The sequence below is a fragment of the Strongylocentrotus purpuratus genome, unplaced genomic scaffold (genome assembly GCF_000002235.5).
Source record: "Strongylocentrotus purpuratus isolate Spur 01 unplaced genomic scaffold, Spur_5.0 spur5_scaffold_20, whole genome shotgun sequence".
NCBI lineage: Eukaryota > Metazoa > Echinodermata > Echinoidea > Camarodonta > Strongylocentrotidae > Strongylocentrotus > Strongylocentrotus purpuratus.
The window spans coordinates 27,385,263-27,411,444 of NW_022145606.1; the positions used below are offsets into that span (position 1 = coordinate 27,385,263).

The window sequence follows — 26,182 nt, forward strand, 5'->3', positions numbered from 1 at the left end:
GATATTAGACTGGAAATCGGAAAATACACTTAAAAGGATAAGACAATGTGAAATCTTACAAATCTAAAATGTTAGAAACTTACACCAAGTCCGACACTTCTGAATAATGAAATATTAGACTGGAAATCGGAAAATACACTTAAAAGGATAAGACAATGTGAAATCTTACAAATCTAAAATGTTAGAAACTTACACCGAGTCCGACACTTCTGAATAATGAAATATTAGACTGGAAATCGGAAAATACACTTAAAAGGATAAGACAATGTGAAATCTTACAAATCTAAAATGTTAGAAACTTACACCGAGTCCGACACTTCTGAATAATGAGATATTAGACTGGAAATCGGAAAATACACTTAAAAGGATAAGACAATGTGAAATCTTACAAATCTAAAATGTTAGAAACTTACACCGAGTGCAACACTTCTGAATAATAAGATATTTGGCTGTTGTATCCTTTGTCGTTGTCAGAAGCATTGACGGTAGTCATGTATTGCTGGAATGCAGGTATAGGGTAGAGGGTATAGTTCCCCTCGAATACAGGACATTGGTCATTGGAGTCGTCAACGTATATCTGAAAAGAGGCATACAAACTTATGCTAGGCCAACCACACCAAATAGATTTGTATGTGTGTAGACACATATGTATGAACGTATGTGTACATAGGCCTTACAGCGTCATTAGAAAGACAGAATGTAGTTAACAAAATTAGTCATTGGGGAGACATGATAATTAGAAGGGCATGTTCTTGTCCTGTTAACCCTTACTGTACTGGGCTATTTTGTTTACGTAAGGAACAACACTGTATAATTAGTTTTTTCCTAGTATGCACATTTTCTCGTTATAGCCTAATTAATTATGCAAAATGCTAATTTTATGCATTTTACTGAAAACTCTACATGATATTGTATGATATTTGAAAATGCATAGGTCAATTTGCATAAATTATGAATACGCAAATTACGCATTCGTGAATATAAAATCTGGAAATATACAGGGAACTAGAATCATTACAAAAAATGTCAGACTCCACTTTTTGAATGAAAATTATTTTATTACACAACATAGTTATTTTTATATAATTAATAATGATAATTCATGCACATTTTATGCGATTATCAAATATTTATTTTCTTATGTATTTTATTTCTTATTATATCTATTGTTTTATTTCTAATGTATTATTTTGTTCTGGAATACATCAATTTACTTTGAGAAACATATAAAAGCAATTTGATATCAATTCATATCTCCCACTTAGGAACAAATACATCTAAACCTGTATTCACATTTATTCTTGTACTTGAATATATGCAATTATAACACTTTGTGAAGACATGCGCATACTAATTGTTATGTAACACCTTACAGGTATATCCGATTTCGACGAACATGGTATCAAAATGTGCGTAAGACTTGAGGAAAAAAGTCATGAAACGACAATTCAAAATTCTGAGCGGTTGCGGCGCAAGCCCCCCCCCCCCCCCCAGTACAGTATACAAATGATGCATGCGCATGAGTTCATTATACGATCTATCCGCACTCGAGTTGAGGCTGTGTGTATCTATCGCACGAAGCCGTTAGGCTGAGTGCGATAGACACACACAACATTCAACGAGGGTGGATAGATCGTATAATAAACGAATGAAAACATGCATCATTTGTTTTATACAACGAAACTCCTAGATCCTTGTTATTTGATGTAAAAAGAATTCATTCAAGATTGTTTCGTGACAGTATATGGCTGACAAATAAATCTCAAGTTTAATAAGGCTTAATTTAGTGCGCACACATATCTATAGATATAGCAAGCGCACTTACCTCTATACCCATTTACGCATAGTGCTGCGCAATAATAGGCTCATGCTCACGCAGTATTAAGCGCTCTAACCTCTACGCGCACTACTGCGCTCTGAAAACGAGTTCAATAGTACTGGAAAATATTGCACTCCTTTTCATGAAAACGAGTGCAATAGGCTCAGTAAATGAATCACACGTGACCGCGCATGGCCAATCATTTGATTAGGATCTGGGAGTGTGTTGTATAATAAGGGTTAACGATTGAACAATATAATTACCGCCATGTTTTCTAACGTTTACAGGCAGAGGAAACTTAAAGGCCTCCCAACTTACAATAGGTTTACTCTTTAGTCATTAGTTCATTAAAATAGTCATTTTGTTTTTAATTTAGGGTTAGGGTATTTATACAAGTTTTTATGATGTCCCGTTCATATACCATTTAGGGTTAAATATAGACGTCTTTTTAGTACAACACGTACGTTTATACATTTCTATGTTGATATAAATGTTTTTAGTATTGTTTGGTTTGTTTCTTCCTTTTTTCCTTCTCTTCTATCTCCTCGTTCTTATTGGTATTTTATGTAGATTATGATTGAAATGTAGTTTGTATGTATCATAATTATGTCTGTTTTGCGATCCTACCACAAGCCTTGTGTTGTTAGGGAATTTCGCTCCCTTCCTATATTACATTGTAACTATACGTTTCGTGATATGTTAATTTTGTCCAGGTTAAAGGTACTATGTCCCTTTTGCAGCTAACCTCAAATTCTGTATAACTTTGTAGGAATTATGAATATGTCATGTATGTCCTATCTGTGAAATTTAAATATTAGCAGTGTCCTCATATTCAAATTATGCAAGGAAACCTGTTTACTTGCTAGACTTAACTGACTGGCTTTTTTCTTCTTTGGTAATAACATACATGAAAAGAGTTGTAAAGGGTACATGAGCATTTGTCTACATCAATAACCCACTTCTTGTGATGGCCAAGATTAAACCGATTGAATCTTTGTGCAGCATAAAACGTATGACCATTCGGTACAATTGTCTGAAAATCAAGACTATTACTTTTGGGCTCTATAGCCCTAAAGTCGATTTGACAACTAATAGTCGTTATTTTCCCACTTGAAGACATTTTCAAGCCCCACCTTTTTTAGGGAAGTTATAAATTAGTATTATCTTTCAAATGCAGTTGGAATTTAACTTTTTCATTTTTTTGGCCTGCAAATGGGACATAGTACCTTTAAGGAAATACATTAAATTAAACGCAATTATTCCGTCAGCGTGCTTGTCTTTTTGTAATATACATATCTTATTAGCTCAAAATTGCCTATTTTTTTTAATTTTACAATTTCCTCCATAAATAATATCAAACATTATATTAATTATTGGATAAATCGAAGCAAACCATGATGGCTGAACTCGATAACCCCGATTAACCTGTTGCTATTTGTTAGGTTTAGTTACCAAATGATATATATTGAATTGAATTGAACTGGCAAGGTTTATTGATAAGAATCCAAGTCATAGCTATTAAATGATTCACCTTGGATTCGCATATAAAACTGCGACATATGTACGATGTATTGACTATGTTTGTGATTTTGTTATGCATTACAACTCAAACTCTAACTCAAACTTGCAAACTATGCAAGGTGACGAATTGATATATTAGGCAAAAAACATCGCTCCCCCTTGCGAAATTGTACTCTTATAACCGAGTTAAACAAGGGCGTTTCCGCATACTTTCCATCGTTATTTTTTTACTAATATTAAGCCCACCGCCCACACACACACACACAAGTTGACTACGATCCGATTTTAGAAGGATTTTCATAGTATTTGATATAACACTACGAACATTTACAATCTTAATGACAATGGATTTTGATAGCAGTATCGTTAATTCAAGAGATTTCGTGCTTCCTCTGAGAAAGAAAACAAATTGCGTCAGATGTCGTGCGATTGTCTACGACTTGAAGCTGATTCGGGTTTTATTCTGACTGGAAGAGATAAGTGCAATACAATTTCGTTTGTTAATATTCTTTCATTATTTACAAGTCAAATCCGAAAGATGATGATTGCTTAGATGTCCATATAATGCATTATTAATAACAATTATATAAATAATTGCAATTTCTTCGAAAATCGGATCGTAGGAGGATCGAACAGTTTGCGGTGACTTTACGAATATCTTCACGTACCTCTATAACGACGAATGTAGGGTTGTCTCTATCGTAAATCTTGTAAAACTTCAGTAAAACCTGGTGAGAGTACTGTTCTTCGTGATCAAGGTTCGTGTTTGTGATGACCGTGATGCTGTGATTCGTCGACCAAAAGATGTCGTCAAGATTTGATGATTCTAAAAGACAGATTACAGAGGAAATATAACGTTAGGTCCTGTGTGTTAAATTGTTATCTTACTAATTCATCTCAATAAAGACTAATTTACATGCTTATAGACATATCTCAACACAAATAATATTGTTGCTAATCTCCGGCAAAAGCGGATGGAGGACCAGAAAAAGAAGACGGAGAGGAAGATGATTATGATTTTTGTTTAAAATCATTATTCTAGAAATAATTACCATTAACCCATTGTTTACTGGAACCTGGAGGTCCATGTGTTAGGTCTATGGGAATTTGATAATTCAGGAGTCAACGGGTTAAGAATAATCATAAAGAAGCATAAGGTAAGGAAACACTAACCATCATTACAATTCCATCCAGTCCAGGGACCCACGCATTGGCAGAAGTACGAGGTTGCGTTCCTGATACAAGAGCCTCCATTCAGACAGGGATTAGGTACGCATGCTTCTCCTTCAATTAGCAACAGTAGGGGAAAATGATATTATTATTTTATGCAAGCTTAGTATTGAAAAAGGAAATTGCAGTATGGTGCACATGCCATCAGGGGGGGGGGGGGGGATTTCACCAAGAAAGATTGACTTCAAGTTGGACTTAACTACGGCAGGTCGTTCATGTCACTGTTACTCTCATCATTTACTGACAAGGGACTCTCAATGGACGTACAAATCATGGTCACACTTTTACAGAATTGAGCTTTCTGATAGTTCCTTATTGAAGGAAAAAATATTATCTAAAGATCATAAATGAGAGACCAAGGGTGAGAGCAACCAGTGGCATGAATGGCCTATCATATTTAAGTTGATCTCAGTCTTTGTGAAACACCACCCAGGATCCATAATATCTGTACCCACATTATTGAGGATCGAATCAATGGGATGCAGTCAGGAGGAAGGCAATGAAGGAGTTGTACAGATTATATTAACCAGTTGACAGGGAGATCCTTTGTAAAATTCACAGAAAACGCTAGATAGAGGAGACAGCGGAGAGCATTGGTTTAAAAATCTATGACACCCGACCCTTAGTCACAACGATGGGAGTAGAACAAACGAACAAACGAGTATTGAATACCCGAAATGTTTCCTAAGGCTTGGCATCGACAAAATATTAGATTGAGACTGCATTGTGATTATTCAATACGTATCAAAGTGAGTAGCTCCGAATTATCCCTTTTGTTGACATCTCATGGAGCATATTTAATCTGCGAATTATTCATCAGATCAGATTGCCCCCCCCCCCCCCCCGTCTAGGGACCGGAGCAATGTTAGATGTATGAGATTCCATCCATGATACAAGAACCGTCATTGTGACCGGGATTGGGAACGCACGCTTCTCCTTCAAGTGCCATGAATATGGAAACAACTGAACATATATTAGCATTTTAAAATAATTTGTGTATTGAATGAATTAAATTGAGATGGTTTATTGATAAACAAAATCCTCGCAACCATAAAAATCTGAATTGTTATTTTGTACACAAACATACATATAGGTAGTAAATTTAAATGAAATGAATGATAGATATTCATCATAATTCCGATCATATTATTTCGATACCGAAAGAAAATGGAAAAATATGTTAAAAACCAAATGATTCAGACATCAAAAGCATCATACCCATAATGCTGCCGTTTACCTTTTATGCAGTCTACAAACTCCACCCCGTCGACGGAGTCAAACTCGAATCCACTGTAGTCTTTAAAAGAATCCTCCTTGAACTTAGGCCACGTTCCATTGTTATCTGATTTAAAGATTACTACAGGTCTCCCTGCATGAATAATTAAAGAGAAGGTTGAGTTCTGGGAAGAGGTAAAACATAATTTGTGAGCATTTTCATTGTATTATGCAAGTGTGGAAGAATATCACTTAAAAAATATTCCCTGAAAAGTATGGCTCTTCAAATGCCTTAACATTCTAAATATGAAATGTAACATCATACAAATCGGGACGGATTTTTACGCCACATGTTCGTGTAGTCTCAAGTACATCTTTATGTGTACAGTGCTTGTAACCTTACCAAGACGGGCCAAATTTCTTATCATTTGGATAATTCCAGAACCTTGCAGTATTACACACCAATACTTACATGCTAAATGGTCAACCTTTTCTGATCGATTCCACACCGTTTATGTCACAATGCAATTGCATGACCAGAACTCAACTTTATCTTTAAACCACAAATTGTGCATCTAAACATAAAGAGATAACCTACCAATAACATTAAATTATCTATAATTAACCACTTCGAACCTGTAAGTCTTGCAACCTGTGAATGAAGTATTAATGATATTATTAAATATGTATGTTAACCATTTCATTGAAAGTTGGAAATCTCACTTCCCTCCCTCCGTAGTATTACCCTTTCTATCTTTGTCCTCAACCCTTTCAAAAGTTTGCTATGAAGTCCATGTTTCTGGGCTGCAAGCACATATGTTTAAGTATCTTCTTGTGGAGTCGAAACAATGACCGCTAACAAATAATAATGACTAACAGGAACGAAGAGGCATCTTGACCATGCTTGTCAAATCCATTCGATCTTAGGAATATAGTTGACATAATAAAAATTCAATCCTCCTTCTTGTTTCTCATTATTTGTTGTAATTGTTTAACAATATAATGTATATTTTTAAACACATGCACATATTCATAAACATATAAATGGCTTATTGCTCCTTATTTTAAAAGACTAAACCTTCAGAACTTAAACATTATTGATGTTGATAGAGTTGTTATTTTTCTTTAACTTGATATATATTTCATTGACGGTGTTCATAAATGTTTCGAACAGTAAAGAGTGTCCACTTTCCTATAGAGTGCGTCCCAGAAAAAACGAAACCGAGAATTATCGATGTTTTATCATAACTTAATCACAACTATAATTGATAAATGACACATATTTGGAAAGCTTGGATCCTCTTCTTTCATTTGACGTAACTCATATAATGCATATTTCACGCATGAGTGATTAAAAGCAATTTGAAGAGAGGAAACCAAAGAGTCATTTGGCGGGCGGTATCTGAATTTTAAAGTGCTATTTCTAGAAAGTTGAGTTTTTGCCCTTTCATAACATCGATAATTCTCGGTTTCGTTTTTTCTGGGACGCACTGTATTATGCTGAGTATATTTTTTCGAAAGCCAATCACGGTTACCTACACTTTGAGGGTGAGTTTGAGGCAATGCAGGCGGGATGATACATGCCGACGGGGCAATACTCCCACGGAACCAGCGGGTCGGTGGTATAGCACCACGCCGTCAAACGCTCGTCAATATTCAAACATCTGTTATGGTCTGAGTAGTTGGTGTAGGGGTGGGCGTGAGGGAACTGCGAGGACCACTTCTGGCACTGACGCCCGCTGATCGTCCAGCTCACAACCCCAGAGTAACTAGTTACGTGTGGATCGTTGCTGCAGACTTGAAATTGAAAAAAAAAATCAAATAAACATATCATTTTTATATTTTATATTTTTGGTATAGATTTTAACTAACTTTTTTTACCGCGACCTATGGGTACATGTATTGTCTTGCTAAAAATATTACTCATTTCGGATATAGTATAAATAGTATATACCCCAGAGTATAAGTTACGTGTGGATTGTTGCTGAAGACTTGAAAAAGCAAACAATTTTTTTTTCAAATAAACATATCATTTTTATATTTCAAATTTTATATTTTTGGTATAGATTTTAACTAACCTTTTTTTTACCGCGATATATGGGTACATGCATTATCTTGCTAAATATATTACTTATTGCGGATATAGTATCGAAAATAATATCGCTAGTGACATTCGTTTGTCTCGCAATGTATGGTCAACAAGGGATCTGAAAGATCACGACGTTTCGTGCACCGCTGCTACACTTCGTCAGGTGATAAAATATATTGTAAGCAAGCGTTTTTTCTACTTTTATACGTGTCAGGCTAATGGGTATTTGGTCTCAGAAATTTCCTTAATATCATGAATAAGCCACCAGAGAGAACCAAGCCTCTACAGGACCACGCCAATGCCGCTCTGCAGTTTTTAGACCGCTTACAGAGGAGATAACGTAAGTTCGTATGACTGTTTGATTTTTACTACACTGATTTCCTTTATACATATCTATGTATGTTGACGGTGCTTGATAAAGTAATCATTTTGAAGATCTTAGAGTTCGAAGAAGAAAAGGGTAAAATTAATCAATAACTCTATAGTTTACCTTATTTTACCATGGATCCATATCTCTTGAAGTTAAATATTGAAAGGGATCAGTGAATATGCATGTGAAGTACCATATATCATTATGTAATTACAGAGCCACAAGCTGAGGCTCATGTATTTAGACAGTTTTACATGGAATGACTATTGGAAGGTTTTGGGTACCAGGGCGATGGGGCTGTAGACATTTCTCTACTCTATCCCGTATGTATATGTATATGTATAATCTGTATTATGGCTTACGTTTGTTAGTTTCTAAGGGGTTAACAAAAAGAGTAAATCCCTTTTTACAGCCGTTCCTTTGGGCTTACCTGGACTCCAGGCCGCTAGTAATCGCCGAACAGGATTCTCGCTAGCCGGGTTAGCATTCGACGACTTCACGGACTAGGGGTCACATGAAGGTCACCCAGCATCAGGGCAAGCCGACCCAACGTAGATGTCTTATGTATAGAGACTGAGTCAGTCGGACAGCATTAACCCTATTTAGCCCGGGCTATTTTGAAACTGCATAGCCCGGGGGGGGGGGGGGGGGGGGGGGCTTCTCAGGCCCCCCCCCTATGATCTCAGCCGTGAAACGCCCGATCGCCGCGAAAATTTGCATACATGTCAAGTGAAGTGTAAAGAATACTATGGTAATTTCAATTTTTTGAAAAATTCACTCATTTGCATATTTATGGTAATTTATGCAAATAAGGTCATAAAATTCACATTTTTGCCCATAAATCAGACATTATTCATATTTAAGCATTCTTTCTCACTGCATATATTTGTTAGACCATTTGGAATAATAATACAACACAAACAATTGAAAAACCAGGGTTATTCCTTATGTTATCTATTGTTTTGATAATTTCTTATGTATTTCTTTGTTTTTTTTACTTATGTATTTTATTGTTTTTGTTGTTTTATTTCATTTTCACCTATAATTCAACTATTTTGACCCCAAAATAAACACCTTAAACTATCAACAAGACCAAATAACCAATGTTTTATCTGTTTGTTTGAAAAATGAGATTTCCATATGTTTTGTACACAAATCACAAAAATGAGCGATTTTCGGGCTGACATGCGAAGACAAAAGGACACGTGACTTTGTAATGGTAGGTCCGATTTTCGAGAAATTTCTTTCAAAAGATGCGCAAGACTCGAAAGAAAAAAGTCACAAAATTTCAGTGCAAAATTTTCTTGCGTTAAAAAATTATCGCGAAAAATGTCGAGGGGGGGGGGGGGGGCTTCTCAAGCCCCCCCCTCCCCCCGGGCTAAATAGGGTTAAGCAGGCCATTCAGTTCATGTGAACTCAACCAGCCTTTCCACGTATTTTCTTGTATGTATCAGGTGCCTTGACCTAGTTCACTCCTGGGTATATTATTATTACAATTAATTTATGTGCTTTAATAAAGAAGCTTAGTATATGTTGATTTTATAATCATACACAATTTGTGCAGATGCTGTTATTTACGTGTATGTGTTAAGTGGGGACTGGTGCTGACATTTTGAAGTACAATATTATCCATCGTGGGCTGGCTTGGACGTTACTGTTAATGCCACTCACCACCCTTTATTGGTTTCTGGATGGATAAGCAATTGTTTCCCATCTATACGTATAAATACTTGTATGTATATTCGAATTGATCTTCTTTATATGTGGAATGTCTGTATTTAAAATTCCTAATTTATATTTGTTCACACTGTATGTAGAACCCTGTATTCTTGTATTTGTGTTTGTTTTGTATGTATTTGTGTGTATGTACCTAAGTTAAGGCCGCCCCCCGCCCCTCATTGAACACCAAGTCTTGTTGAATGAGCGATCCGTTTCAGTATAATTATGTGAAATAAATAAATAAAAAATAATCCGCTGAAGGGTGGGAGAAAATAAATTAGAAAAAACAATAGAAATGATATACCTGTGCCAAATCTACACTTAATGATGATCTTGGCGCCGTTGAGCCCCCCCCCCCCCTAACAAAAAAAGGGGGGGGGGGTCAAAGTATAATCCTTCGTGATCGTTTTTGGTTTACAATCGTGACGTCAAGTATGACACGATCCACAAGACGGCAATACGCGCAGGACCTAATTGCGCGTAGCTAGTGCCGTTCCTTCAGCACGCCTTTGCCGCGCCTTGAAATTCTGAACAAGCCGTTTGGAAGTATTTACCTGATTCAGCCGTTGCCTCAGTACAACTTGTTTGCAGCGGTAGCAGGTTGCATTCTTCATAGCGCTTGCCTGGGTCAGTGGTATAACACCAAGCCGTGGAATCTCCCGGGTCAGGATTCCGGCAAAAGTTCTCCACCAACCCCGCATCCGGGTATTTAGATAATCGGTCGTGGGTGTGGGGAGACTGCTGGTCCCATCTCTGACACGCCCTGCCGTTCTTAGTGGTATTGATGAAGCCCCTGTAGTCCCTTGCCTCGATATCTGTGTAGCATTCTGCGAATTCTGAAGAGCACCAGAGGAGGCTGACTGATATTGTTATTTGTATTTAACCATGATCCTCAAATTGAATAATGATGCGCAAACCACTTCTCTGTGGGGCTCATTTTACGAAATTTACCACGCATTTTTGAAATAAATGTATTCATGTTTTTTTTCTTTTGAGAGGGAACCTCTATTTTATCATTTGTTAATTTTTGTTTAAGGGGAAGGAAGTCACCATGTATTGTTCCTTACTTCATTAATTTTCATCTATCGAATGATTTTAAAATTTAGTATATTTAGTTTAATATTATAATTATTATTATTATTGTCATTACATTTTGTCCTTTTTTCTATAGGGGGAGGGGCCTGTTTCACAAATCTTTTTTTCAATGACAAATGAAAAAAATCAGTGACAAATCTCTGCTGATAACCAATCAGGATCAAGGATTTCAGTAGCTTATAACAAACACTGTCATTTGTCACTGATGACAAGTTTTGTGAAACGCTCCCCTGGCCTTCGGTTTTGTACTGACAGCACCCTAGCTGCTACACATTTCTCGAAAATACACCTAAGCTAGCGAAAATGCTTTCCATGCATGTGCTCCTCGACTCTGTAATGAGCTTCCACGGTTTATTCGTTTATCACCTTATAATAGTAATAATAATAATAATAATAATAATAATAATAATAATAAATTGTTTCTTTTATACCACTATATCCAATTTACGACTGATCAAAGCGCTTTACAAAACAAATACATCAATGAATTAAAACTAAACAAACATATGATAGGAAATGTAATGCAGTTAATTACTATGTAAATGGGTGTGTTTTTAGTTGTTTCTTAAATACTTCAATTGACATACAACAGCGTAATTCACGAGGGGAGGGGGGGGGGGGGTGACAAACACCTTCGCTGGATGTCTTCCAAAAATGTCTAAAACAACTTCTCGTTGACCATGAACAACAACCATTTTCATGTAAAGCGCTGTGAGACAACAGTTAGTTTGTAAGAGCGCTGTAGAAATTACTTGATTGCATCTTATTGTTATATCCCCTCTTACTTGGCTGCTCATGCTCCTCGCTGCACACGTCTTGAGGAGGCGGTATGCTACAGAGCTCCCATCGGAGGTTTGGGTTGGTAGTGTAACACCATGCAGAAGAGGAGTCGTCTGGATTTCGGCAGTAGTTGTGATCTCCTACGGAGGAAGAAGCAAAAATATAACCCCGGCTCTATCAAGTTCATCAATCTCGGTGCTCACCGCATCGAATGAATATTTTTCTCGTGGTGCAATCCCCCCCCCCCTACTCAGTGTTATTTAGAGTACGCGTATGCATGTTCCCTCCTTTTGAAATCACTCCCCTATGTGTAAAGTGTAGAGCCGGACTTTGCTGCGTGAAAAGTACTCTTTAAAACCGGACATTTTGGGAACATGAATGCGGTCCCTCCTATCCCGGAGTGGGGCTCTGGGGTGAAATGAAGAGTTGTCCTGAATCGACTGGGATCCTATTACGCCGTTACCTTTTAGATTTTCGATTTTGTTGTTGATGGAATCTGAATGACAAAAAAATATAAATAAATACTTACCTATTAATTCTGTATGTAATTGAGTTTTTTTACAGACAGTCTGCTGTCAATCAGATATGATTATTTACGTCTGGGGACCAACCTTCAACGTCGAGGACATATATCCGGCCAAGTGAACGTGCCGCTAGACCAACTCACAACTACCTAAAATTTCTAACTTGAATAATACTGCAAATTTTCATAGGAATACCCGATGCCATTACTAATTCAACTGTAGACACGCATGTTGGAATTTTTCTTTTTACATTTTAGTCGTAGATCTAATTAAATTAGTTAAAAAATAGGTTTAAAGGTATTATGTCCCTTTTGCAGCCAACCTCAAATTCTGTAGAACTTTGCAGGAATTATTAATATGTCATGTATGTCCTATCTGTGAAATTTAAACGTTAGCAGTGTCCTCATATTCAAATTATGCAAGGAAACCCGTTTACTTGCTAGACTTCACTGTCAGACACTATTGAGTGACTGACTGGCCTTTTTTCTTCATTGGTAATAACATACATGAAAAAGAGTTGTAAAGGGTACATGAGCATTTGTGTACATCAATAACCCACTTCTTGTGATGGCCAAGATTGAACTGATTGAATCTTTGCGCAGCATGAAACGTATGACCATTCGGTACAATTTTCTGAAAATCAAGACTATTACTTTTGGGCTCTATAGCCCTAAAGTCGATTTGACAACTAATAGTCTTTATTTTCCCACTTGAAGACATTTTCAAGCCCCACTTTTTTTAGGGAAGTTCTAAATAAGTATTATCTTTCAAATGCAGTTGGAATTTAACTTTTTCATTTTTTTGGCCTGCAAATGGGACATAGTAACTTTAACATGTGTCATTTATGTGTATTTCCCAATTTACATCTTATGATGTATATATTTTGTGATCTCCTTTGTTGTAGAAATAAAACAAAATAATCACCTTTCCTTGTTTTGGTCGACAACGTAGGCCTCGATTTTTAGTTAATAAACGAACCCCTCATCCGTCAAACATCCGCTCGTAACTATTTCCCCAAAATTAACTCACGCATATTGAAATTGCCTCAAAGCAATACTGACCTGAACACAATTCTTCCCTAGTGTACTCTCTATTACAGAGCACTATCTATTTTTACATGGTCAACTTGTCAATAGTGCGTTATCCAATACACCAGTTTACGGTTAGGGGCGCCAATTTAATTGACGAGCAAACAAACCAAATGACCTCTAGAGGTCAGTGGTTTATGCGTAAATTAAGATTGCGCCCATGCAAATTATGATGACATCACTGCCTGCGCGCTGCGTTGTGCGCGCACATCATCATTTGCATGGGCGCAATCATAAATATATACCACTGACCTCTAGGTCATAGGATTTCTTAACTCGTCAATACACCAGTTTACGGTCGTGTGCGCCATTTAAACAAAGCCAATAACCTAGAGTCAGGGATTTATGCGTAAATTAGGATTGCGCCCATGCAAATTATGATGACATTACTGCCTGCGCGCTGCGTTGTGCGCGCACAACATCATTTGCATGGGCGCAATCTTAATTTACCATCAATACCACTGACCTCGGTTCATTGGCTTTGTTTCAAAGCCAATGACCCGAGGTCAACTGTCTGCGCATGCGCACTGATACAACCGTAAACTGGTGTATTAAAATGGTGCCCATGTCTGCGCATGCGCACTGATGTAACCGTAAACTGGTGTATTCCTTATTCCAACCACACAGAAAAAGGACTCAATAGGAGAAAAATCAGCGCAGATTGTCAAGCAGCAAGTAACGGGACCATATTTCTACAGCTGACCTGAGACTATTGGCAAGGCATTAATCTTCATTTGCCACACTCGACCCAGGTGAGGTAAATGGGTACCTGGCAGGAATTAATACCTTGAAATGCTGGAGCGCTGTAATGGCAACTAGGCTAAAGCAGGGGTGATAATTAATGCGCTTCTGAATAGACGGCGCTCTAGAAATAGCTATAATTATTTTTCATTTTTATGGCGCTACAGGGGATTCGCCATTGTTTCTAGTGCAGTGTGGCTTTAAGTGGATTTCTTTGCTAATTGTTGCGATTATGTTGGAATATAATAAAATGAAACTGAATGGAAGTATATTACAGCAAAATTAATTGAGGTTAGTAATAACTTACCAAGTCCCCTCATAGGATAATTTGGATCAGTTATTGTGTGAGAATGGGGCTTGAAAGCAGTCCATTTTTGGCATACAGTTCCTGACCTTGTGTAGTTAATTATCCCTCTATAGTCTAACGCATTGGGAAAACTATAGCATTCACTCAAATCTGTCGATGAGAGAAGAAAAAAAAGGTTTATTTCATTATCATATTGTTAAACATAAGAACTTTCGTTGACAATATGACAAAGGAAAAATCAAATAAATGCTCAATGTCTACTAGTGCTAAGATGAAATCGCATAAAAAAAAAAAGGTTTACATTTTACAGAGAAGAATATCAGGGTAAAGATAGCACATCTCCAAAGTGAACTAGAACAATAAGACCAATCGAAACACATACAATTAATGACTACTTTTAAACAATAAAGCTTATTTACCTTTGGGGAAACGTTTCCTACTCGGCCCCATGTCTCGCCCGATAACCTCAAACCTCATGGAAGGACGTTCATTAAACTTAGTAACCACAAACCTCACGTATCGGGAAAGGACTGGTCTGTAAAAGTAGTTCGTGACGATGGTGTCCTCGTCGAAATTGCCGCCATAATCCTATTACAACCGCAGGATTAAACAAAAATACATGAGAAATCCCATCGCACAGTATACAATTACGATTTTATTTTTTGGAAGAATTTGCAATAAGCATATAATTTGAGCATTCAAACGACTGCATTATTAAATATTGACGAATGGTTAATCAATTTAAATTCCATTAGAATTCATAGGAAGTCTTTGAAAGTCTCTGGAAGTCTTTACCGACCACTTTGGCATGTTTCATTTACCTATGTGGAGATGATGGGGTATAGTGGTTCTTTCATCTGACGCACAATCCGAGGTTTTTTTTTACTTTTAGGGTTCGAATCCCGGCCCGGCACTAACGTCGTTTAACATGACATTAATCAAAATGTACCACTCTCTACCCAGGTCAAATTTGGTACCTAGCAAATACTGGGGGTAACAATTGCATGTTCTGCAAGGAAGGGCAGTATTAAAACTGATATGGTTATGTGGGTAAATAATACAAAAATATGATTATTACTTATCGTCGGTGGGGTGACAAAACCTCGTATCTCAATTTTTTGAGATTTTGATTTTTTTTTGCATAATTTTGTACCTAATGGCCTACGACACCACCTGATAAATTCATGGAACGCCTCCTGTCTCGGTTTTCACAAATCTACACAAACACCCTTAAACTAAACCTCGTAACTTTAACCCCCTTTGAAGCTCCACTGAAAAAACCTCGTAACATAAGATACGTAATTCCTTTCCCTCGTAACTCACACACGGCCTAACAGTACCGAAGTTAGTGTAGTCAAATCCTCGTAACTTAATTAACCAAAACCTCGTAACTCATTCAGAGTTGAAAGTAAGAACTCGTATCTCAATTTGAATAACAACTAAAAACTCGTATCTCAATGTAGATAAAAGCAAAAACCTCGTAACTCACTTTCAAATATAAAAACAATTATTTTACTATATTTCAACAATGACATTAAAAATTGTATAAATATTCCAGTTTTAAAAAGAAAGGACAGTGTCACAGCACTACATTTGTTGAGACAGGAAAGTTTTTTCGCTCTCCTGAAAATTCATGATTTTTGAGATACGAGGTTTTGTCACCCCACCGACGTTATCACTTACTTTTGATCCTCGAAAGTCGGCCATGGGTTGCCAAATATATCCATCAAAACTCCGATGCACTTTGAAAGACAGGACCCATTGTGTCCATTCTTTATTTCTGCCTTGGGTCATGACCCCATTGACGATATGGTTTGACCTCAGGTCAACCTGGATCCACGGATAAGGGGTGGTAGTGCTACCGACCCAGGCACCGGCAAGACCAGGCTCTGAATCGAAATGAATGTTATTGTGTATGCGTTTGAGAGAGAAAGAGAGAGACATAGAGGAAGTTAAAAAGAGAAACAGAGAGAAAAAAAAAGTTTGAAGGTTGATTATTGGGGTTTTCTTTAATAATTAGGAATTACAGCGTATGTAGTGTTTGTTATTATTATTATCATTATTATTATTATTATTATTATTATTATTATTATTATTATTATTTTTTTCTTTCTTCTAATTAATCGTACTAATTATGGTAAAAGTAGTAGTAGTAGTATTACAATTTATAATTTACTAGGATTCTACATACCTGCGATCGTGTTGAGACGCGCACGTGCAGGACGATAACTGCTAAGGCTACCATGAAAAGAATCGGCCGTAATCTGCGAATCATCTATATCTCCATTTTCCATCCCCAATGGGTAAAATGTCAAAGGTTTTTCTGGAAAATGATGATATTTGTTAATTTCATTTCATAAATTATGTATACATAATTATATATATATTATATATATACATTAAGTGAACATCATAAAAATCCTAACCCTAACCCTTACCCTCAAACCTAACCCTAAACCTAACCCTAACCCTAACCTTAACCCTAATGTCTACTTAATGACTCTTTTTTTTTTCTCACTCCAAATGTCCCTCCAATGACGCCTTTAGTAAAATTACATATATATAGAGAGATATATTACAAAATTGGGCCTTCTATGAGAAATAAAACGTAAAAAACGTTAAGAGGACACCAAATTGTCCTAATGACAATGTCTCCTTTTTAATTACTCATTTTTTTCACTCCAAATGTCCCTCTAATTACGCCTTTAATATACATTGTTATATATGATGCAAACAGGAATGAGATAGTAATGGTTGCGTAGCATAAATCAAAGTTCCCCATTGCTGTCCTTCCTCGAGGAATAATTTGCCAAGGTTGAATACAAAATTGTGGCCAAATATTTCCCACGGAGCGGAGCGTGCGCACTATCATGTGCGGATTAGCAATCGGATACAATCACCGGGTATTAAAGCCCCACTGTCCTACTTGTAGCTACTTGCTCCCTCTATATAGAAAACTTCCCGAATCGGTGCATGTTGGTCCCCCATGATCCTCTATTTCTTATGTTATTTGAGAGCTGAGTTGATGAGATAGCCACCTGTCAGTGACCTCGCTGTGTTGTCTAATCCCTCCTAGCCACACTAGTCTTGATAAGCTTTAATAATTACAATTTTAAGCGCTTATATATGAAGTATTGAGTGGTATACAGGGTTATTAGTTTACGGTTACTGCTCATTTAAATGTTTATGTAACTAAATTGATGTTATATTAAATAATAGTAATGATGATGAAAATAAGTTTATCCTTAAAAGAGTATCGAATGATTTGCATACCAAACAACGTCAAGATATTAATTTAGCTATGCAACAAAGTTTGTTGACTAAAATCGACTGATTGGCTATTCCCGTTTGAAAACTTTATATCACAACTACATATTCTGAAATTTCCATGGTCGCAGCTATTATACAAATGATGCATGCGCATGAGTTCATTATACGATCTATCCGCACTCGAGTTGAGGCTGTGTGTATCTATCACGAAGCCGTTAGGCTGAGTGCGACAGATACACACAGCATCTACGAGGGTGGATAATCGTATAATGAACGAATGAAAACATGCACCATTTGTTTTATACAACGAAACTTCTAGATCCTTGTTATTTGATGTAAAACGAATTCATTCAAGATTGTTTCGTGAAAGTTTATGGCTGACAAATGAATCTCAAGTTTAATCAGGCTTAATTTAGTGCGCACACATAGCTATAGATAGCAAGCGCACTATTTACCTCTATACCCATTTACGCATAGTGCTGCGCAAGAATAGGCTCATGCTCACGCAATACTACGCGCTCTAACCTCTACGCGCACTACTGCGCTCTGAAAACGAGTTCAATAGTACTGGAAAATATTGCACTCCTTTTCATTAAAACGAGTGCAATAGGCTCAGTAAATGAATCACACGTGACCGCGTATGACCAATCATTTGATAAGGATCTGGGAGTGAGTTGTATAATATTGTATAGCCGTAGGCGCCATTTGGAAATTATCGAAATTTACCGGGATCATCGGTAAATTTTGATATTCAATTTTTCTCGAAAGCAGAAGTGTTGTAGGGGCTACAGTTTTAGTGCTTATAATATATCAACAGGGGCATCCAAATATTTCTGAATTGTAAAGAATCTTTAGTTTGGCCAGAAGGGATTATACCACACAGCGAGGTCACTGACAGGTGGCTCTTTCATCAACTCAGCTCTCAATTAACATAAGAAAAAGAAGATAATGGGGCACCAATGGTCACCGATAAGGCATTGTTTCTATATAGAGCGAGCAAAATAGCTACAAGTAGGACAGTGGGGCTTTAAAGTAATATTATCTTATTCGGTATCCAGGGCCCCGTCTTACAAAGAGTTGATATCAATCGTAACTACTTTGCGATTGATATCAACCGTAACTATGTACATAAGAGATAGGAGACTGCAAACTTGCGATTGATTGGAGGACTTACGATTGATTTGGATCGATCGTAACTCTTTGTAAGACGGGGCCCTGGTCTACAGGACAAGTCTTTGGACTTTGGATCACATGGTTTCGCGGTTCGTGTCCAGTTGCGTCACTGATATATTGTGGCAAGATATAAATCTGCATTTGCCAGTCTCCATCCAGGGGATTGTTTCACGAGGACTAAGATCGACTTTAAGTTAGACTTAACTCTAGCAGGCCATTCATGCCTCCGGTTGCTCTCACCATTGGTCTCTCAATTATGATCCTTAATTTTTTCCTTCAATAATGAACAATAACAACATGTAAATTCGGTAGTTTTGTCACAACGATTTGTACTTCACTTGATAAACCAATATCAGGAATGGATAGAGGAACTAGTGGCATGAACGACCTGCCATAGTGAAGTCCAACTTAAAGTTCATCTTAGTTTTTGTGAAACACTTCCCCGATGAAGTAGATGGGAACCTAGCCTTTAAACAAGGCCACATGTCTGATAGACGCCGAGCGACTAAAAAGAGACTAATCGCGAAAACCTGAGTGAACGCCAGTGCGAGAATCACTCGGTCGTGCGTTTACCCCGGGTATCTAGACTCATCTCAGCCGCTTAGCCAGAGTCACGAGGCCTTGTCAAAAGGCTAATGGGTACCCGGTACGAAGAATTTCCTTGAATGCTTGAGCGCCTTATCAGATTGTTCAGATTTCTTACCAGCACTAAGAACATCGCTTAACGGTACTGTCCTCAGGCCGAGAAGCTCGAACCTCATGCTGAGATAATCTTCCCACGTCAGTGGATTAATCCGAACATATCTGGCTGAAACCGGTTCGGCAAAGTAGTTGGTTACCACCGAGCGTCTGTTGAAGTTTCCGTCGAAAATCTGTGAGAATAATCGTGAAGAGACACACAAACAAACCAAGATGATGACCGTAAAAATGATAATAATAATAATAATCATCTTTAAATCATAGCCTGCCATAAGGCTGCATGTACGCTATTGTTACTCTGCTTCTTGCATGCTACCACTCATTCGTAATAGCAGTTATTGTTCATGCCCATTGGACTGTGCCTAGTGTTTTGCTCGCGCTATTGTTAGTACCATCGCGTTAATCCGATTATCTCGTTATAAATCTGACACTGGGGGATTAGTCTTGTGGCAGGACAAGAGTTAAAGTCCACTCCAAATTTTATTAAGTTAATCCGAAATTTGAAATTCTTTTTGCCCAAATAATCGTGATCCTGGCAGCCACCAAGCGCCAGATCGACGTTGCGCTATCCCTTATATTGTTGAACGCCAAAAAAGGTAGCAGCAACTTCCGTCTGTTAACGTCTTTTGGTATGACGAAAAAAGAATGATGATGGGGATGATCATTATAGTGTTGATAAGGATGATGGTCAAAATTAGGATGACGATCATGATCATGATGGGCATAATTTCAATTTCAATTTCAATTTTAATTCTTTTAATTCATCTATGCAAGTTCACAAGAATGCATGGACATTTGTTTTGGTCACACATTGCACAAATACGTATATATATATATATATATATATATATATATATATATATGAACAACTATATGGTGATAACGACAATCATGATTATCATTTTGATGATAGGCCTGTTGGTGATAATGGTTATGATGACGATGACGATCATGACAAGGATAATGCATATGTTGTTGACATTGTTGACAATGGAAATGATGATGAGGATAATGATGATAATGGTGATGACAGTGATGGTGGCAATGATGATGTTGGTTACGATGCTGCTGCTGCTGATCATGGTAAGATTATGGAAAGATCATGGTAAGATGATGGTAAGATGATGGTAAGATCATGGTAAGATCATGGTAAGATCATGGAAAGATCATGGCAAGATCATGGTAAGATCATGGCAAGATCATGGTAAGATCATGGTAAGATGATGGTAAGATTATGGAAAGATCATGGTAAGATTATGGCAAGATCATGGTGATTCTGATTGGGTATCTTTGTTTCAGATACTGAAGAAAAAAATCCTGGATTTAGCTCATACTGCAATGATAATTATAAACCTTTAGGTCAGTCAGGAATCCCATGACTTTTACAAGCCGATCGCCTGTATGATTATCAAGATATAATTATGATTGAAAATCGAAATTTTGAAAAACAGTTTTCCTAACCGTTTTTATAACACTACAGTCTACTGGGGAAAATGAGTATGGTAAAACCGGTAACTCAAATTTGTTAACCTTATTGAGGCACTTCATGATCATTTTGAAGCGCAATTTCCTTTAGGGCTTCAATATTACACCATTTCACAGACACTGATAACACGCAGGGCCATGCATTTCATATTTAACATTGTTAAATGATGTCTTTAATAATGACGAGGATGTAAATAGTAGTACTTGTTGAATATGAAATGCAAATTTACAAGCCCATTGATTAGACGAGAGTTGACGTGCGGTAAGGGTCATATTTTCTTCTTTTCCCGTACTTAGATGTATAAAGTTGCAAATAAATTTCTATAAATGAATGAATGAAAAATGAATACAAAGTATATTTATACAGATATTAGTTCATAGATAGATGGATAGATGGATGGATGATTAACAAAAATACATACATACATATGTACATACATAAATATGAAACTATATAAATAAATAAATGGATGAATAACACGAGTAGATACATAGATAAATTAATAAATAAATATATCAATATATGAATAATACCATATATAAAGAAATGGAATAAATATATACCTTTAAACCTTTCGTGTTGATACCTTCCACCCATACGGACTCATCGACACTGTACTGGACTCTGTATGATTTCACCCACTGGTTTTGATCGTCTCTCCCTTGTGTTTGTACGCCTATGACGTCACGCAGGACGCCCAGATCTGCTTGTATCCATTGGTTTGTGTCTGCAATGGATGCCGACCAGAAACTCTTCTCATCTCCTGAACCTGTATAATAACAGCATCATTGATATACTTCATCACTAAAGCATATATATATATATATACATCTATACCCGATATTAATTCCATGTCTTGGTATATGATGACCCAACAAGTTATGCAGAACAGAGATTCATGCATTAAATCCAATTAGATACCTCTCTTTAGAAATCTAGCCATCTGATTGGTCGAAATTGCTTTTAGCCATTCCCAGAGACGAAAATTGCCAGTAATGGTCAATAAAGTTCATGAGTGATATTCACGCAAGATTCCGGGTACCAGAAAAAACAGTCAATTGCGATGCGATCCCCGTTCATGAGTGACTATTCCCGCAAGATTTATGGATTCCAGAAAAATAGTTGCGTGTTAAAACTTAGTTTGTGCGCAGCGCGGCTTCCATACAGTTTGTGTGCGATTAATTTGGTCGCTTCATTTGTACACAGCGCAGACGGCCACCGATCTTGATTGTAGGCATAGATCTACGAGATGACAACCCCTAGGGACGTTGCATCTTGCCATCACCCCTCGGCACGCCTCGGGGTGATATCAGGATGCATCATCCCCATGAGCCTATAAAACAACTATTTCTCTCAAAGCAGTCATTATATCTATACACTTTCTAACAGGTCAAGAATAAGCGAGTTCGTAAATAGCTCTGGACCGCATGACCCCAAAATATCCACAGATCTTAGACACGATGGATACTTCCCACCTGTGCATTTTAGAATAATCACTGCCAATGAGATTGAGGTGCTTCATGCATACCTTTTGTTTGCCTCTTGAGAAGAATACTTCCACCTGTGTATCAGATTAATGTACTGTTGCTGCATAAATGAATACTGATCACATAACTTTCATGAGCACGATCCGAGTATTCGTCATAATGGTTTTATAATTTGGGTACGAATGACCTTTATCTGCCCCTTCGCAAATCCTAATTACGAACTCGCTTATTGTTGACGTAAATTACTGTTAATCAAGTGATTATGACAAAAATAGTGAATAATTATTTAAGTCCATGTGCAAACTGTTTATACAAATTTCTTGAGCTGTAAAGCATTTCTTAGGCAATGCACCTTCTTTTGCCTGCTGTTTTCATATCTCCTATATACAGTTTAAAACAAAATATATTCATACGCCTGGTAAAAGCGATGGGTTTTTTCCGCGTATTTCGCAACTCAATAATGAAAGATGAACTAGTGGAATTAGGGCCTTGATGTTATTTTTAATTTGTTACTTTATAAAGAAACTTAAATCGGGACAAATCAATGTGTCATATATATATATATACTAAATTGTTTACATACCACATTACAACATTTGGTAGGATTTTGAATAATTTATTTGGTAACTGCATATGATTGCATTCACAATGTGCTAAACCCCGTGTCGACACACTAACAAATTTATCGTATAGCTATCCCGAAAATACCGTTTCGGGATAGCCATACGATGAATTGTGTGTGTGTTCGCTTTAATACTAACGATATTGCGCATAAAGACCATGGCCTGTGCATCGTACTAGAATTCGATAAAGAATCACGGAATGTTTTTTTGTGTGGACGTATGGTCGAACTAGAACGGTATAACTGGGCGGGGTTTAACGTGACCGCACGTTCATCATTAGCCGGATGTCATGTCAACCGATCTCGTCAAACACAGTTTCTTTTTACGATGTTTCTTACCTTGTGTGTGTGAACGACCTGTTCGCTATACGATGATTCTTTATACGACGTTTCTTATGTGTGGACTCCCTGTTCGCTATACGATGATTCTTTATACGACGTTTCTTATTTGTGGACTCCCTGTTCGCTATACGATGATTCTTTATACGACGTTTCTTTATAGAGTTTTGGTATAATTCTGTGTGTGTGTTGACATTGGTTTTTATATCTAACTGAATGCTGTACGTGTAAATGTGCGTAAGATTATTCGATTTACATAAGTATGATCTGGATGATTCCTGCATGTAAATCTACGTGTATTCAACCCAGCGGTCTGTTTTTTATGATATTCTTCAAAATAATAGGGGTCGGATATCCGGACGCTTAAAGCTCATCTGTACTAGATTGGCTAGGAGGTATTAAACCACCGATGAAAGTCACTGACAGGTGGTTATCTCATCAAATAAACTCTCAATTAACATAAGAAAAAGAGGACCATGGGGACCGATGGTCACCGCTTAGGCATTGTTTTTTTATATAGAGGGAGCAAGTAGCTACAAGTGGTACTGTGGGCCTTTAAAGATACTATGTCCTATTTGCAGACCATAACAATGAAAAGTTTAAATTCCAACGGCATTTAAAAGATAATACTACTTTAGAACTTCCCTCAAAACAAAAGGGTCTGAAAATGTTTTTTGTGGGAAAATAATGACAATTAGTTGTCGATATCAAGTTTAGGGATTGCAGTAGTTTAATTTTGGTCTTTACAAGAAGTGGTTTATTGATGTAGACAAATGCTCGTGTACCTTTTACAGCTCATTTTGTGTATGTTACTACCAAAGAAAAAAAATATCAGTCCGTCACTCAATAGTGTCTGACAGTGATGTCTAGAAAGTACACGGGGTTCATTGCATAATGTGAATACTAGGACTCTGTTAACGTTTAGATTTCACAGATAGGACATACATGACATATTCATATTCTTGTCAAGTTCTACAGAATTTGATGTTGGCTGCGAAAGCTATACACTACCTTAAACAAACATATAAACTGATTTATGAAATATTGCTTGTAAACTCTTCAAATTGCTGTTTTAAATTTACTGTCCGCACACACAACCTGTCCAGTACACACAACAACGTCTATGTAAACTTTGGTAGTGATGTCGCTCTATTTTCGTACACGCATACCAATTTTTTTCTTGAGAATTATCAGTATTTGGTTATTGGTGGTTATTCTACCTGACTGCTAAGAAAACATAAATACTTGTAAGTAAGACCACTGCTCTACCAACTGACACTATAAATATGACGAACAAAGAAAGAGGACAAATACACAGTTCCTCATTCTACCCTCAAAAATTGTCTACCACAGCAATTGTTGCGGGTAGAATGAGGAACTGCTTATTTTGTCCTCTTTCTTTGTCCGTCATGTTCATAGTGTGAGCTATCGTGCCTACTATTATCACTTACCTGGAAGTCTATTCAACCTGCCAAACTGTGCTTTATGGTATAACTCTGTATATACAGAGCTAGCAGTAATATGTTCATCCTTGACGGTACCATCTTCTATGCCTAGGGGTTCGATATCTGGATGTTAATCATGACAAACGAGATTTTAAATAATTGAAATCAATAAATCAGTTGTTTTGGTCTCGCAAAGTCCAAGATCGACTTACGTTAGACTTGAACTATGGCAGGCCGATCATTTAATTAGTTGCTGTCACCATCATTGGCATTCGTCTCTCAGAGGACGTGTAAATCGTGTTGAAGATCGTCAGAATGTACATGCAATTAAAGTTCTATTATAAAATTTCTTTGATATTTGTAATTTAATCTGGTCCAAAACATTTCAAGGGCATGTATTGCCTACTACATTATAATTCCAAATCTTAAGTAGAAATGAAATTTAGGTATACTTTTTGTTCCTACAATGAACTATACCAAAAATGTCAACTATGTAGAATTTTACTACAAATAAATATTGCGCGTCTCTTTAGAGACCGATGGTGATGAACAGCCTGCCATAGTTCAAGATTAAGTGGATTTTCTTCTTGGTAAACGCCCCCACCCCCGAATTCACGCACCGCCTAATACGAAATACCGTCCCTAGGAGCTTTACATATATAATAATAACTATTGTCATTATTGTTATTCTTATTATTTTCATCATTGTTTTAATGATTATTATATTTACTATAATTATTCATCTTACCCCGGTAATCAGATTTACTCATTTATTGAAAAACCAACAATAATTTGATAGCTTTCTCATTCCTTTGTATTAACGTTAATGCCATTAAAGGGATAGTTGAGTTCTATTTTCAGACCGCAAATGCCTTCAAAGTGCAAAGTTATTGTCTTATGACATTTCTAGTGCCCTTTAAGAACCTACAATTGCTATGAAGGTAAATTAGACCCCAAAATGTGTGAAATTTAGCCAATACGATCATATCAATTCAGCTCCACTTCAGCTCCAAAAAATACGGTGACCGTTAATTAATCATTTAATTAAAAATAATAGTACATGGCTGGCCGGCTGGTTGTGCGTAATATAACCAACACGAAAATGCCACCAAAAAGCCAACATCGGCATTAGCTGAAATACGACGTAAAAGGCGCTATTTCGT

At 36.9% G+C, this 26,182-nt stretch overlaps 1 protein-coding gene and 1 long non-coding RNA gene across 2 annotated transcripts; both read right to left on the bottom strand.

Moving 5' to 3' along the window:
* Window positions 1-4,014: 4,014 nt before the first annotated feature.
* Window positions 4,015-5,932, bottom strand: LOC105444643. Its single transcript, XR_004065573.1, has 3 exons — window positions 5,808-5,932; window positions 4,514-4,624; window positions 4,015-4,166 (listed from the first exon to the last, which is right to left on the bottom strand). It is a non-coding gene; the product is annotated as an uncharacterized LOC105444643 (long non-coding RNA).
* Window positions 5,933-10,386: 4,454 nt separating this feature from the next.
* Window positions 10,387-15,141, bottom strand: LOC105444629 (plasminogen-like). The gene is made up of 4 exons (XM_030993814.1): window positions 14,918-15,141; window positions 14,499-14,648; window positions 11,784-11,978; window positions 10,387-10,835 (listed from the first exon to the last, which is right to left on the bottom strand). Exons 1-4 carry the CDS (start codon window positions 14,973-14,975, stop codon window positions 10,462-10,464), a joined length of 777 nt encoding a protein of 258 aa, XP_030849674.1. The 5' UTR covers window positions 14,976-15,141; the 3' UTR covers window positions 10,387-10,461.
* Window positions 15,142-26,182: the final 11,041 nt, after the last annotated feature.

Coding starts and splice junctions, on each gene's coding strand:
- LOC105444629 (XM_030993814.1), bottom strand. CDS start 14,975: ATGAGGTTTGAGGTTATCGGGCGAGACATGGGGCCGAGTAGGAAACGT. Junction 14,649..14,917: donor TAGGAAACGTTTCCCCAAAG/GTAAATAAGCTT, acceptor TCTCATCGACAG/ATTTGAGTGAATGCTATAGT. Junction 10,836..11,783: donor CTACAGCGCTCTTACAAACT/AACTGTTGTCTC, acceptor GTTAAATACAAA/TAACAATATCAGTCAGCCTC.